At 36.9% G+C, this 16033-nt stretch overlaps 1 protein-coding gene across 1 annotated transcript in view; it reads left to right on the plus strand.

Moving 5' to 3' along the window:
* Positions 1-343: 343 nt before the first annotated feature.
* The window catches only part of TFEC (transcription factor EC), a 68263-nt gene continuing 52573 nt past the window's right edge, over positions 344-16033 (plus strand). Inside the window, exon 1 of the mRNA XM_066183055.1 lies at positions 344-404. Within this exon, the coding sequence (XP_066039152.1) occupies positions 357-404 (48 nt within the window). The 5' untranslated portion in view covers positions 344-356. The remainder of the gene's footprint in view (positions 405-16033) is intronic.

The following is a 16033-nucleotide window of genomic DNA, read 5'->3' on the forward strand; positions in this document are numbered from 1 at the left end:
TTCTGCATTAAAAAAATAGTTGGAGCTGTATCTGAAACAAAAAGTTCTCAGTTCTCTGAAATAAAGAGCCATTCTTGACTCTGGAGATCCCTTCAATGAGTGGGATTTGGGGTACTGGAAAGTCCTGAAATATTCCTGTAATAATGAAATCTACCTAAAAAATTAGAACTCTGTACAAAGTAAATTTAATTGGCTTCTTAAGTGTAGAAAAGGAATACTTAGACATTTAGAAAACTGACATATAGAAATTAACTTGTGGACTGAAACTGCAAATTCTCCACTGTCTTGCCCAGAATGGCTTATTTCATGTCTGCTTTAAATGTCGTGATGGGTTCCAGCTGAATGAGGTGTCAACTATGCGTGATCAGATGCCCCTGCAAATATTGCTTCAATTTAACAGCATTGTAAGTAATTGTGCCAGATAAATTTTTCAAGTGAGAGAGGAGAAACTACTGGGAGAGAGCAGCCACATGCTGGAATGTGTCTAGTCTTCTGTGAACAGCCTTCTGAGGTAAGATCCCAGAGGACCAGAGGTCTTCCTACCCTCCTCTGCCTGGTGAAAATGCTCCTCAGCACAGCTCCTGGTAACACAATATATGGTGGCTCCCCCATTTATGTGATACGCTCAGTATTATCAAGAGATTCAGGATTTGGAAGCTGGATTTTGCAAAAACAATTTTGGAGGTTTATGGATTGTCATAAATCTTTTTTTAAAGGAATGATTATTTGGGAATGTTTTAGTCTGTTGAATTTTTGACTATAGTATCACAAACCCAACTCTGCACTGTTGACGTAAAATACTCTTCTCCTTTAGAGTTAGATAGCATTCTCCTATTTGTATAAACTATCTTAATTTTCAGATGTTAAAAATTACAGTTCTTTGAAGAGAAATTAATTTATACCTGCTTTACCTGAATTGCACATTAATGAGAAAAATCCTTATGTTCAGGCTATGCTTAATGAGGAAAAAGTCAAGTTATGGAGTGTGAAGGTTCCATAATTTCTGCATGGACACAACTAAGAGAAATGAATTACTTCACAGACCTCTCTGGTTTTGGTTTTGATGCTAGAAGAGCTAATCAAAACCAAGTTTAAACAGAACACTTAATAAGTCTGAATTCATGGATGATGAGTTTTGCGTTAATCCAGTCAACAGGTCAGTCTATGGAGCATGGTCAGAGATTGTACTTTGTTTAGACTAACAGAAATATTTTGCACATTGTTCACCTGAAGATGGAGCTTGAGTGGTTCTGAATATATATGCAAAGTATAACTTGTCACACAGAACTGTGATTAATAACTTTCTCTTTGGACTTTGTACAGGGGAAGAAGCACCATCTTAAGCTTATTTAGATTCTTGTGGCAGAAAAATGAAATCTATAAACAAACTTTCTTTCTTTAATCTTCCTCAACTAACCTATGCTCCTGGGTGTTTTACAGATTCTAATGTAAGACTCCCGTAATTATTGAACAGTTCTTTTGACCTGGTTGCTTGAAGGATATTGGATTTCTCTTATTGCAAATGGAGATTAGCAGTCAGATCACCAGAAGTGATAAAACAGTGCTGATTTTTTAAAAATAGATTTATTATGAAACCTTATTTTTCCTCCCTACCTTGGACATCAGCATTCACATTTAACTCATTGTATTATCTGTTCAGGGTAATTTGAGGATGACATTCCTGGGATAAATTTTTAGTATGCTCTTTTAGGTCTCCAGTACAGTTTTATTAGCTAACTGGTGTCTCTGGAAAAGAATAATTACATAGTTGGATAATTACTTAGGTACTGCTAATAATAATTTAAAATAATTAGAGGGTGTTCTCTGCGTCTGCTGTTTCCTGGTTATTTCAGTGACTGCTTTCTTAAAGGACTTCTTGCCCGTGCATACTTCATCTCGCAGTACTCTCTGAGGACCTAGTTTTACCTCTTTTCTTTACCTTCCAACTTTTCAGGTAAAGACATTGATTATACAGTTCCCAGATACTGGAAGTATCTACGAGGACACAAAATTGCCTGCAGTGTAACTATCCCAAAAATACGGCGTGTCTTATTGTGAATAGGCTTGCTCCTAACTCGTCTCCTTCTGATTTGTGCCCCAAACTATAGTCCCAAGTTACTAATTTCCTAGGGTTGTAGGAGCAGGAATGTGGGTTTCTGTGGCAGGAGAATAACAAACATATAATGAGTGGCCAAACCAAGGAAACTGACATAATCTTTCCCATTTTGGGTGAAAATGAAGAGTCCTAAGTTGCGTTTTCTGGAATTTGAAGCCCATCAACAGTTCTCAGTTTGTGAACAGGAGCCTGAGCTTTGACCACGCAGAACAAAAGCTTTTATTTCCCTTTTTTGTATTCTCATTATTAAAATCCATTCCGTCTTTGTTACAAAATTTTTTACATGGAAGTATTCCTAGCACTAAGAGGAACAAAGAAATGAGGTATTTTCCTTCTGTTAACTAGAAGAATATTCTCCTAGAAATTGTCTCTTAATATGTAAAATGATATCTACCTCTCAATTTAACAAAGACCACCTCTGACAAAATTGAAGAGTGGGTAAGGGCAGGAAAAAAAAAGAAAATTCAAATGAAAGATTGCAAAATAATTTTTGTTTCTACAAATGCAAAAAAGAGAACTAGACACTGTGCTTGTAAATAAAGCGACAGGCACATGGGGAGGAAAAAAGGGTCACTAGGGCCAGTGACCTCCACAAAGAATGAACAAGACACTTGTAAACATTATCTGTCCAGTTCACAAACCTTCTTCAGTCTTTGTTTACAAGCCTGAGAAAAACATTTTAGGCAAAGCTTTAAAAGAACCTGGAGGACTGTACAAAAATGCCAAGAATTGGATTAATTGGCATAATGCAAGGTGGCTGGGCACAGCTGGGGAAAGTGTCAGTGTAGGGAGAATCCCCACCAAGTAAGACTGTCTGTGCAATTAGCTATCTGAACTCTAACCCTTCCAGAATAATTAATGAATAACAGAGGGGATCAAGACAAAGACACAAAGTGATTTGGTGGGTGCTAGCAAGTAATACATCAAAGAATGCTGGTAATTGGCCCTGTGGCTTTCATTCTTTGCCCTATTTCTTTCAATTCATTGACTCAAAATAATGGGTTCAGGTTCATTATCAACAGGTTTTAGCTGCAAGAGCACAACACTTCAACAAAGCTATGATTGTAGCAGTGCTGGTGGCTAAGCAAAAGTTGTAGAGTGTAGCACACTCCCTTGAAAGGGAAAGTAGCAGCATAGTCACAGGCTTTGTCTTACATGAAACTGTTGGTATTCACGAATTTGCTCTGGGTTTTCTAAGACTTGGTGTTCACTGAGGTTACAATGCTGGAATACAGTTGGTATGGGCAGGTATGTATAACTCTGCTTCAAATGCTATTGTAGCAGCAGCACCTATATTCTGTTCCTTCAGCTGTAAGAAAAGAAATAGAATTCCTGACATCATGTGTCACATGTACATGACATTATTTGCATACTAATGGAGACAGTTTAGAGACAGTTTTCTCTCCCTGTTTTGGTGGCATTGCAGTAAAGGGAAAATTTATTATTTTCAGTCCATAAAAATATCTTTCTGATCTGCAAAATTTTACTTGAGGGTTTGAGGTTGTGTTGTGGTGGTGTTTTGTTTTTGTTTTTTTTTTTTTTTTTTTTCCCATAAATCAGTAATGGAATCTCCACTGTTCTGTTTGTTTCTAGTATAAATGCTGTTGTAAAATGTTGATATAACCGTTGAGGATGTACTTAATTAATTAGAATGGCTTTTGATAAAGAACAGCAGAAGAAGAATATTAGATACTATTTATTAGGATATTTAGGCAGTCATTTACAAAGAATGAATGATGTGTGTTTTTTCTGTGCTGTTATTTTGCCATGGTCATTTCTCCCCAGTAAATATTGTTATTTTCTAACCGTTGTAGTAAATGCAATTGCATTATACAGTTAAAATCTGTATGGCACTATAGATAAAAACTGCCCTTTTGGTTTTGCATCTGAGAAACGTGAGAAATGGTTTAAATTTATAAGCTTGCTTATCAGAACAAATAGGTGTAAAATTATTTTTCTGCTTGCTAAATGATGTTATTCTGAATTTAGGTTCATAGCAAATACACAAAGTGCTGTAAATGTTTTAAATAGCAAACTGTGCTCCTTATTCTCATACAGAGCAATATGAAAACTTCCCATTTTCCTATTTCCTTTGACAGTCTGTGAGGAGGTAGCTGCTGGTGCAACTATTTTCTGTGTAAGTCTTACAGATCAGATTCTGGTCTCCATTATACCACTGTTGATCGGAAAGAGCTCGAGTGAACTTTCTGCAGAAATTCATTTCAAGAGGACTATGGTTTTTGATTGTGAAATCATACAGTAGAATATTGAGTAATAATAAAGTTAGGTAAAAAGTTTCTAATACAACTTGTGGTATTTCAGTTTCATTTTAGTCATATTTCAGAGAATAGCAATTATGTATTAAATATTCAAATACGTATATGAATTACCAGTGTATAAAGGCAGCTGTAAATGTAACTATGTGATGCAAGACCAACAGTCTCAACCCTTTAAGTGCAGTCACTGCTTGAAATAATGATGTCACTGATCTGTGTGTAGTTGCTCTTTGTTATTTTCTATTACTGAGGTTCCTCCTTTAGAACATGTGCCTTATTAATAGCTTTGCTTGTGCTATAGGCAAAAGTACTGCAGTTTTGGAAAGGTTTTATTAACATGTATTCTAAATACAAAAGATATCTTTTGATAAATTCTAAGCAACACTTCTTAGAATTTTTTAAAAATTTAAATGTTTGTTTTAAAACACTGCTTAGCACTTGGAACAGTGCTCCAAGTCTAGTGTGACAAAGCTGCTAGTCAGAATGTTTGCTCTCTGCTCTTTGTGATTCCAAGTGGTTTTGGCAGAGGTTTCTTGTGAAAATCTCAGCATGGTTTAGATGATATATGAAACACTTTGAGAGAATTGTTGAGTTCAAAATGTAGCTCTTTCTGAGGCTTTTCATAGCACTGAGGAAGTCTTTTCCATCTGTTCACACTAGGACGTGAATGCCATGAATATATATATTTATCTTCACAATAATAACTTTTAAGGATGGCAAAGAGAGAGTAAACTGTGATTTTTTAGTCTTGCCACTGTTATATGTTGTTAAAATAAATATTTAAAAACTACTTGTATTGTGAAGAGCCATACTCCAAGTGCCTTCTGTCACACATACATTTCAAGATCCTGAGTTGACAAAATACTGTTTGACCTTGTCTCAGAGGCCCTTACACTTTTTCAGAAAGTTGCTCCTCTTTTTGTATAATTTTGCCTTTAAGTGAATAACAAGACTTTGGGGGAGAAGGAAAATCATTATTAAAAATACACACAGACTTGATCAAAATAACTTTGATGGCTAGAATGATGAGTACAATCGTTCTTTTCCTTTGGCAGATTTTTTTTGTCTGAGATTTGAGGGCACTACTATTGATTTAGAAAACTCTGTCGCTCAGTTTTAAATGAAATGTAAAACTTTTACATTTTCTCACCTATCAGCCTCCATAAAAAAGAAGGTGCTCTTGCAGGGAAAGGTGCTATTCTCACTTTGGGTATCACAAAGTGTTTATGATGTGGGGCTTAACTAAACAGCTCCCCTTTACATGACTAGGAAAGAAAGACTACCTTTATTTAGGGTTGGAGTTTTGACTGTAGCAGCTGGATACAAGTCTGGATCCTAGGCAGGACTGTGGGCCCTTGACCTCCTCAAGGGCATCCTTTCCATCAGGTACCCTTTGCTTTTCTTCTCTCCGATGGAAGTGACAACAGTAGAAGCCTATTCCCTGCTCTCCTGCAAATAGCTGTACCGCAGACAAACAGCAGAAAGCTGTATGTGCAGCAGCCTGGATCCTTTTGGACCATAGAAAGTTTCCCTGAAACACTCAGGGACCTTGTACTTTCTACTTCTGACTGTCAAAATTACATTTAGGCACTAAAACTGGATTTGGTTTGGTAGCAGAACTAACTGTAAGTGGGATATGCAGAGGAAGAGGAGCTGAGGGACAGTTGTATCTCTCAAACATGCTCACTTCCTGTCTTTTTAGTGAGAACAGGAACAGCTTCAGACTTTTAAGGACGTTTAGCAGATGAGAATTAAAATATAACATTGCTTTCTAATAGAGAGTGCACAAAGCCTGAAAAAGAGAAGGGAGTCTTGGTTCCTGAAGGTCAGTTCATGTTTCAAAGGCTGACCTCCTTTGAAAAGGGTCTCTCTGCCTACTGTTCCCATAGGAATGGACCCAGGGGCTGGATTCATGCTGGCCTGCGGTCAGGGAAGCGCTGAGCTTCCGTTCAAATCACTGTTCCCTGAAAGAAAAGGCATTTCAGCACAACCTTAGGTGTCTTTGACTAAGATCCAGATACTTTCTGAAGCAGGGTCTTCATTTGGCTGATATTATGTTCTTGAAAATCTCAAAGGCTGTAAATTTTGCAAAATATGGCTGTAATTTTTCAGTCTTAACTTGGTATGGTTTCATTTGGCCTGAAATACACTGCACAGTGCCTTACAGCAACTATTAGCAAAATATGGGCTGAATTGGTCTAGGAGAGAAAATAGTCCTTTTTTCCCAAATGTTTTAGGTAACATAAAGGGAAAAGCATAGGATGGCAGTAACTAGACTCAGGGAGTACAATCTGTGTTTCAAAGCTTTATTCCTAAACTTTCATAAACAAAATTTATTAGCAAGTCTTCCAAAGATAACAATATTCATCATGACAGAGCCCTCTGAGATTATTAGATAAAAGGTTTATATAGCAGGAAAATATTATGATAATGTTATTGAAATTTAATTATTTCTCTAACAGTGATTAAAGAAAATGTTCATAGCTTTGGAAGAGGTTTAACCTCTGTAATCAATAATGTTTGTACCTCCTTGCAAAGTGTGTTGCTTATATAAAGGAATAAGAAATCATGTCTGGATCTCAGGGAAAAGGATAGCGGGATGTGGAAGGGCAAAAGGATGCTGAAAAAAGAGTGCTGACCAGCCACTTCTTATGGAAATTGAGTTGGAAGACAGAAACAGGGAACGGTTGAGGAGAATGTTTTAGATATCATATCTGTTAACATGTCTTGCCCAACCAAGAAGAATATGACTAGCCCATCTGTCCCCTCTACCCTAGGACCAGGCCTTCAATTTTTTGTGCCTTTTGCTTCCTGGTCTCTTCCATGATGGTTTTTATATCACTTGCCAGAATTTTTTCTGGCTGGAGGTTCAAATGAGTTTTCTCATTAGAAAAAAACCCAAAGAAAACAAACCAAAAAACCTTCTGTGAATGTTTTCTTGTTTGCAGACCTTTGAATCCATCTAAGATTTTCAAGTGCCCTGTGGGGAGCTAGGCTGTCCCTGTCAGGAGTAGAGCTCAGGGGAAGGCAAGTGCATGTCCTATTATTTCTTTTTAAGTTTTACGATGCTGTGAGGATAGCAATGCCATCTTCAGCACTTGAGAAAGCAGCTCTGTTTTAGTGTTCAAGTGTTTTATCTGTCTGAAGTTTTTGTCCCTGAAAAACTTCTGGTACATTGGATCTCTTCCCTGCTTGGTGATATCAGAAGCACTGATATTAACTTCTCCCAGTGTTGCTAAAAATTGTGAACTGCTGTTTGAACCTCAACCTCCTTGTGTTTGGATTTTTGCAATTCAATAAAAACTTGTTTGTGAGAACTTTTGAAGTATTTTTGTAGCTTTCAAGTAAGTAAAGAAAACTTAAACCAGGAAAATTGTATCTCATTTGTCATTACTGGTGTCCTCCACTACTTGCCTCTCATGAAGGGTTTGGCAAATCCTTTAATATTACACAGAGAATAATAGAATGTGAGAAAAAAAATGTATGTACCCCGAACAGGACTTGCGGATGCAACTCCCACATTTGAAAGTACTTGAATGTGAAGATTCAAGTATGCTCACAGCACTTACAGCAGCATTAAAACTAGGCATTAAAGAGGCAAAAGTGCTTCCCTTAAGGCTCTAGTATATAACTATTACTGTAAGGAAAAAAAAAAGCTTAGGGGTGTTAGTGTGATTTCTAGTTATTTAGTTATTCCTAATTTGGAGGAATTAATTGCATTATATGGGCCTATCCTTATCACAGAATTTTTTAATCTCAATCTGACGTAAACATGTCTTCAACACCACATAGACCTGAGTTTTCCTATTAAATACAGAAAACCTTGATCCATATTCAAGTTCTTTTCTTGAGTCTCCCTGCTGTGATGAAAGTGTCATCTCATCTTGTATTAATTTTGTCTAGATATATATATATTATGAATATTATTATTATGCTATAGCTTCTGGGGCAGGTTTTCTCATATACTTTTGAGAATTTTAAAATCTTAAAGTAATACCTAAAACTTTCACCTCACTTCAAAAAAACATGTTTGTTTATGAGAAGAAGGTAGTGTTATGCAAACTTTGCCCTTTCTATAACAGCCTTTGAAAGTCAAATGCAGAAGCAAATTTCTAGTAGTTCCTTAAGAAGCAAACTTTGTCCCCACCCTTCACAGGAAGGGAAGCAGGAGCAGTGAAACCCCTGTGCTTGCTTCTCTTGGCATTACTGACCTCCAGCTGCATGGTCATGTCTGCCACCCCTGCTATGGCTGAGGAGCTAGGGTGAGTACAGGGAGAGGCAACTACCCGCTTCTAGGGATTATTCTGCTTCTTGGTTTTGGGGAAAACCAGCTGGCAGGAGCTAACCTGGGTTCAGGGACTGCAGGAGAGGATGCAGGACCTCACAGTGGTGGTGGCAGCTCTGGGATGAACCCAAGAATCCCTCCAAAGCCTGTCAGGCAGCACCCGCCCATTGAGCGAGTGTGTGAGAGCAGCAACTGCACAACAGGGCTTAACTGTGTAATCATTAACAATCAATTTTAATGCTTGTGTCTTAACTGCCACTGAAGCTGCAGTGTATTTTTGTGGCAGGAACTGGTTGGTTAAAAAGATATTTCAGTGCCTTCTGTATTAGGACCACATAACAGTTAAACTACTGTACTTCTATAGCCATAGTGTTGCCCCATAGCTAATAGGGTTTAAGTTAGACCTTAAACTTAATAAACTGCTTTCTGAGGAGACAAGAAGATTTGATTTCACTGTTGTATAAAATTTGACTTGCTGTTAAAAAGAGTATATGATTTTAACTGCTCGTTTACACAGAGCTTCCGTGAAGTTCAGTGGAAGTTTTGCCAATTAATTCAGAGCAAGACTCTATTTAAATAATATTTGCATGACAACACACTTTTTCATTGTGCAGTTTATTGCTTTCACTGATCTATTTTATGTTTAATTGTTAAATAAGTTTTAGAACTATACTGACTTTAATTATTGTATGTACAGATGTTAAGTCCATGTTTATGGATGTATAGACAGCTATATTCATTCACAACTAAACTCTCCCCCTAAAAACTTGATTTTAAATATAGGCAATTTGTCCCCAAGGGAAAGGAAAATAAAACCCACTAATCTTAAAGAAAGAAAAAAAAAAAAAGAAAAAAAAAAAAGCCTTATAATGCCCCTCTGTCCTCCTAACCTTTAATTACAATTTGGTATCTAAAGAATTTAATGATACTTGGTCTTTTTGCCTCCACAGCCTCCACATTTGAGACAAATCTCTCAAATTTGGATGTCCAAAATGCAAATGAATTTTCAAAGCCTGAGGGTGATTTAAGAGCATGGTCTACAATAAGATCAGTGGAGAATGGCATTCTTTAGTCACTTTTGTTCTCACAAGGATATCCTGAATGTATATTTTCACATCAAATTCAGTATGCTCACTGAAATGTTGAGCAGAGCAATGGACTTTTGGAGAGCTATACATAAAGGTATTCAGGCACTACTGTGGCAACTGACAAGACTAAGTACTGATTTAGATGCCTAATTTTAACTCAAGATTAACTTAAAAATTCCACAGTTATTTATCTCAAATAATATAATGAAGCTGCTTCTAGTTAGCTGATCTTATCTGTGTCATTCTAAAAGATTGACATGTGGGCTGAGCCAGTTGTTGTTGTGGAGAAGCAAGATCTAACACAGAACAATTCACCTTGCCTATTATTTTAGACATAATCAGGACACAACTCCCTAATTTATTTTAAAACCCAAAACTTGCATTTTGGAACTGACACGAATTGGTATGAAATAAACAGGAAAAAAATTGAAATTGAATAAATGGTAACAACATTATATTTGAAGCCATTATTTTCTCTTCATGTTGACCTGCTACATGTTCCCCAAGGTAAGGAACTCCCAACACCTCTGCTGAGCAGGAGATGACTAATGTAACCAGGAGCTGTGAGGAATAACACTTGCTGACTAGAAACACACTTCCATATTCTCTCAAGGGTGACTGGTCTTGTTGGGTGAATGCAGGTGCGAGAGTGTACATAATGGTAAATGTGATGTATTTAAGAAAATAAAGGTGCAAATCAGAAGTTTCTAAACCAGGTTGGTAAAAGGTAAAGTTTCCCTTTGCTGTGTGCTGTCCTGGTGTTTCTTGTTTTAATCTGCCACTCTAAGCTGCTTCACTTTGATAGAGCTGTATTGCCAGTACACAAGACCGTGAGCTTTCCCAAGCAGCTGTTTTCCCTGCACCAAAAGCTACAGCAACACTGTGAAGATCCTTTGGTAAAAAGGCATGGGAGGCTTGTGCTGTGAGGCTGCCTTGAAGCAGTAAGTGAAGAGCACATGAGCAGGGGACCAGGATTTGTTTCACAGTCATTCTTTTCCTTGGGAAGCTTCTTGGAACTGAACCAGTAAGTTGCCCATCTAGATGATGGGTAAGCAGGGCTGGTCAATATTGTGGTAACAGCTGCCTGTCACTGCTCTTGTTCCAATGGGACAGATTCTGCTCAGCTGTGAAAGCACAGGGCTGCAGGCTGTTGTCAGCACAAGGTTTGGAACTGAACAAACTCTTTTCTGCAAGTGATAATTATACCCCGGATAAGTAAAGGAGCACTTGCAAATCCCAGCAGAGTAAAGGGCAAAATAACCTTGCTGATCAAGCAGCCACACTCGTTGGGACCTATTAACTTTTCATCTTTGCAGAGACTGTAAACGTCTGTTCAAAACCTGTTGGTTTGATGTATATTTCAGGAAAAAATAAGTCAGAATAGGGGAAACTGCTTCTCAAGTCTCAGGCTAGACACCTTGCAGGAGGTACCTATTGTTTTCCTCAGTTTCACATGATGTTTCAAACCTCCCTTCTTCAGAGGGTGTTCAATCCAGCAGTTTGCCTTTCCGTAAGTGGGATCCCCCTCTTCAACTACCTGCAATGGCTGGATGTGCTACAAAGTCTTTAGGGGATGAAGTGATATATTGTAGTGCAAAATAATTTTCCACCTTTTTAGGTGTTTAATGAATTGTGACTTTGAAATGAGGAGTAATTTTGTTCAATTAAAGTAAGTCCAACCAAAGGCAGATAAAACTTTACTTAGAGATTATTAAGTCTAAATGGCTACACAAGTTGTGTTAGAGGCACTTCATCTGCCAGATAGATCCAGTCCCTCAGTCATTGAATGGGAATACACTCTCACTGTCCTAAGATAAAGTTCTTCAACATATATCTTGGATCTATTTAAAGTGGGTGTGTGTTATTGATTTTGTCATACTCCTCTGAACTTCCTTGTTGAGTCACAGTCTTAAGCAATAGCTGAAAGTTTGGGATGGGGAAGGGGAGAACAAAGCATGAGATGAGACTTGTCAGACTTTTCAGCCTATTCTGGAAAAGGAAGTGCAGGACGTTTTGCAAGATAATCAGGCCTTTAAAAATCCCCAAACAAAACAGAACAAAACAAAACAAAACCCTCACAAAACCAAAACGTTCAGTGTGTTTTACAACCTATTTCAGAGACTGTTTAAGGGAAGAAGTGAGCAAAAATACAATTCCACTGGGAACCAGTTCAGATTTTACTACATATGCTCTCAGTTGTACAGATTTGAAAACAGCCAAATAAAAAGAAAAATTTGAGGATTTTTCTGATTATTATGTGAATTGATCACGACAGTGCTGTAAGTGGAAATTCAGAATCTACCACATTGTTTATGGATTGAACAAGTAGAAATACCTTTGATATCACTTTCCACTTTTTCTTTTCATAACTTCCCTTTCTCTTCACAAATTCCATAAATGTAATCAATACGTCTGAGAACCATGAAATATTCCTTTATAATTTCTGCTAGTTTTTGCAGGAATGCCATTGCTTTAGCAGCATCATAAACAGTACGCAAATGTAAATACAATCCATCAGTGGACTATAGAGACAGTATTCAGCATGAGATGTGTTTCACAGTGAGGTGAAAAAAAGGAGGGAATGCAGAAATAACATGAGAATAGTTTGAAAACCAGGCAGTTCACCACCAGACAGAAACATGAATGAGATGGCAGACTTAAAAGATGAGAACTGTGGGAATGATGGGAATGATAGGAACGATGTGGTGAATGAAATAAAAACAAAGATGTTGATAAAATTTAAAATTTAAAAATTGTAATTTAAAAACATTGTTAGTTCAGATGTTTACTTGCACAAAATTTAACCTGTGAATCAAGTACATGTTGCCTCCCTGTTCTAAAGTGAATCTTCTAATAAAAGAAATCAATCTTCTTTTTCATCTCAGTGTTCCTAAATCTTCAGTCTCTGGGCTTGATGTCTATTTTCAAAAAAGGACTAAAAATAGGAAGGTGAAGTCTAACAACTTTGAGCAATAATGGCATGATTCAGATAACTTTTTCTTAGAGTCCACTGTTAACTAAAACTAAGGATGGACTGTTCAGTTTTAGTCTCTAATACCAGGCTATCTTTCTGGCAGAACTTTGGTAAAGACAGCTCAAAATGTAAATTATGATGCCATAGAAATTTTAATTAAAGAGGTTCAGATACTTAGCTACTGTATCTCAGTATTTAATGAAATGAGTTATAGTAAGTCATGATCTCAGTCAATGTGACCAGCATACAAAATAAGGATGGTCATTTACCTTACTCATATAACTCCAGAAACATTTAATTGACAGCATCTGTAGCTCAACAACATTAATATATTTAGTCATGACAAAACAACCTTTCCACTGCAGTGTGGGAAATTTTTAAGTTCTGTTTCCAGAAATGCTGCAGGACCTTTGGGATAACATAATTCCTGCTGCTAGTATCTGGCTGCTTAAGACCCCCTCAAGTAGTAATGTCTTGAGGTGGGTGAAGCTGGTGCACAGTGAGAGTTTCCTGTTATCTTTAGGGAACTGCAGGCAACTGAGATTGACTCTGCCACATGCCTGTCTAATGTCTCTGGGGTGCTTGCTGCTCCCACTCAGAATGGATGATCTGGCTGTTGTTCAGGGAGCCCATGAACTGTTCAAAAGCTGGAAAAAAAAGTCACTCTTTTTAAAAATAGGCCCTGAGAAAAGACAGAACCAAAATACTGTCTTTCTCCTCCCAGAAGTGAATGATTCCGAGAGAGTCTGTGCTCCTACAGGTAAAGGGAGTGTATGTGTTACCTTAGTGCCTACAGATGTTTGATCAGGTCTGCAGCTTCTCCTGCTTTACATTGAAGTCTTTAAAAAAAGATGTCCAACCAATTATAAACACCAACAAGAATTTAGCTAATTTTTATAGTCACTAACATGATAGCACGTTAAAATATTCCTATTTTTTAACCAAACTGAATTAATCAAAATTATCTTTTTCTTTGATGCACATGAATCCTGTTCATTCTGCAAAATGTTCAAAGGGTTAAATTAAAGATGAAATAGAACACAGAAACATGCAGGAGAACCTCCCCCTCCTTCAAATCATATTTAAATGATAAAAAGCCTTTCTCCAGGGTTAAAGTCAAACTGTAGATTTCATGTTATATTTAATAATGTAACTTCTTAATACATAATGATAAAACCTTATTCTTGTAAATTCAATTTTTGGAATTACCATAATTACTTATGTCAAAAAATAATTGAAACAATTTGTTTTCTGTTTGTTTGAATATTGTTTAAGCTGACTATTTGTTATCCACAAACATTTTCCTATCAGGTTTCTTTTTTTTCAAAAGACTTTAAATATAAAGGTCTTTCAAGTTAATTTCATTGGTTCATTATTTTTCTCCACATTGCTATTTCTGAATTCACACCACTTCAATTAGTTTTTATTTTAAGCTATGTTACATTTTTATGTTAGCAAACTGTGCCAGAAACTGCTGAAAAAAACGGTGTGTTAGTGTGGACAGTCATGATTTCATATCGGTAAAATGTCAACAACTTTATTAAAATAAATTCAGTAAGCTTCAAATATATGCATATTTAGCAGCTACTGAAAGTCCAGGTGCACCATTGTTGCTTTGCTCATTTTTGTCAAACAGTAAAACAAGGAAAAGCATCAAGGAAATAAAGAATATCATATAGATATTGATATTCAAGTTTTTTGAGCTTCACTTAATATGCATACAGATGTGCAAAATTTGTGCAAGTGAGGAATATTCATAACTGAATGTTAAGGAACATTAACGTAAAATTAGTTCAGAGAACTCTTATTTAGAACTTCCTATTTTACCCCTACTAACTTGCAGTTAGAATAAAATAATTAAATGAAATATTTGAATGCTCTAAATATCTGTCTGTGCTCAGGGACAGAGCTCACATTTGGAAGGAAGGATGGTGAGGGAAAGGAGTAGCAGATGTCTTCAAGTTAGGCACTGCCTGATCAGCTGTAAGACAACTACATCCATTTATGTATGCAAATTCAGAATTCCCTCATCTAAAAATGAAAATCGCTCTTTGCAGGGAAAATAGGACTGCCAGAGACAGCTTTTTTTGCATAAATAGTGGCTTATTCACTCTTTTTTTCTCGATGGGAGGAAACCATACTTAAGTAGAAATCCTTGTGCTCTTTGTATGTTTACCATACCTCTTAGATACATTTAGAAACTGCAAACTTGGTGACATACTCGTTCTGGAAGTATAAACCTTCACATTAAATTTTGAATCTAAACTAGCCCATAAACAGACAGTATTAGTTTTTTTAATCTCAACCTTTTTGAGTACTATTGTTTCAACATTTCTGCATTGAAAGATGCAGCTCTACAAATGTGCTGTAGTTTTGGAAAATTGTCTACCTATATTAACCATTATCCATGTAACCCTGCTGTGCAGAGCTGCATAAGGTTGTGTAGATTGTAGAGGCCAGCCCTGGTATCTGAATAACTGGTGTTCCATGTGGAGCTTAGGGTGGGATGCAGGTGTTGTGGTGTCTGTCTGACTCTTCCTACATCGTTCTCACTTTCATGAGCAAAGCAATTTGCACACAATTATTTTTTTCTGTAAGAAAATTGAGCAGTTGGTGCCAGATTACATAATGGCTGGCTATCATAATGCCTTCTTTTTTTTAATTAACAAAAGAGCTCTGAATATTCCTAAAAAGTTGACATTATTTCATTAACTGTTGCCAGTCTGTGAGTAAGCCTACTGGAAAGAATATCATGTTCTCTGCTGGATATCACCATGAATGTTTCTAAAACATGACTTCCCACGAGCACAAAGAGCCATATAGCAAAGCAATTAGTAGGCATGCAATGTGTATTCTCAGACTGTTTCTGTTCTCTTGTTAGTTCAGAGTTGTGTTTATTATTATATGTTTCATAAATGTGTAAGGCCCCAGTCAAGCACTCCAAAAGACAGAAATGGGTGTTTGTTAAATTCCTCATCCCTTTTGAGTTCCTCAGTTTTAACAAAGAGGTCTTTACATATTGGATTTTTACCAGCATTACAGAAACAAGTTTCAGAATTTATTCCAAGATCAGAATTTCACTCTAGGAGGCCCAAATGTTCCAGCGTATTCAAAAAAGCAGGAAATGTAACACATTGTGTTACCACCGCATGGTGGTTATAACTATTGGCTGATTATGCCACCAGGGATGGAGCCTGAAATTCTCTTCCAAGTTTGCAAAATGTGTAGTGTGAAGGGTTTCTGACATGTCACAAGATCTTAGGACTAGCATGGCTACTGAGCGGTGCAGCTGTA

The sequence above is a fragment of the Chamaea fasciata genome, unplaced genomic scaffold (assembly GCF_029207755.1).
Source record: "Chamaea fasciata isolate MVZ Bird 193981 ecotype frontalis unplaced genomic scaffold, bChaFas1.0.hap1 SCAF_5, whole genome shotgun sequence".
In the NCBI taxonomy this organism is placed as follows: Eukaryota; Metazoa; Chordata; class Aves; order Passeriformes; family Sylviidae; genus Chamaea; species Chamaea fasciata.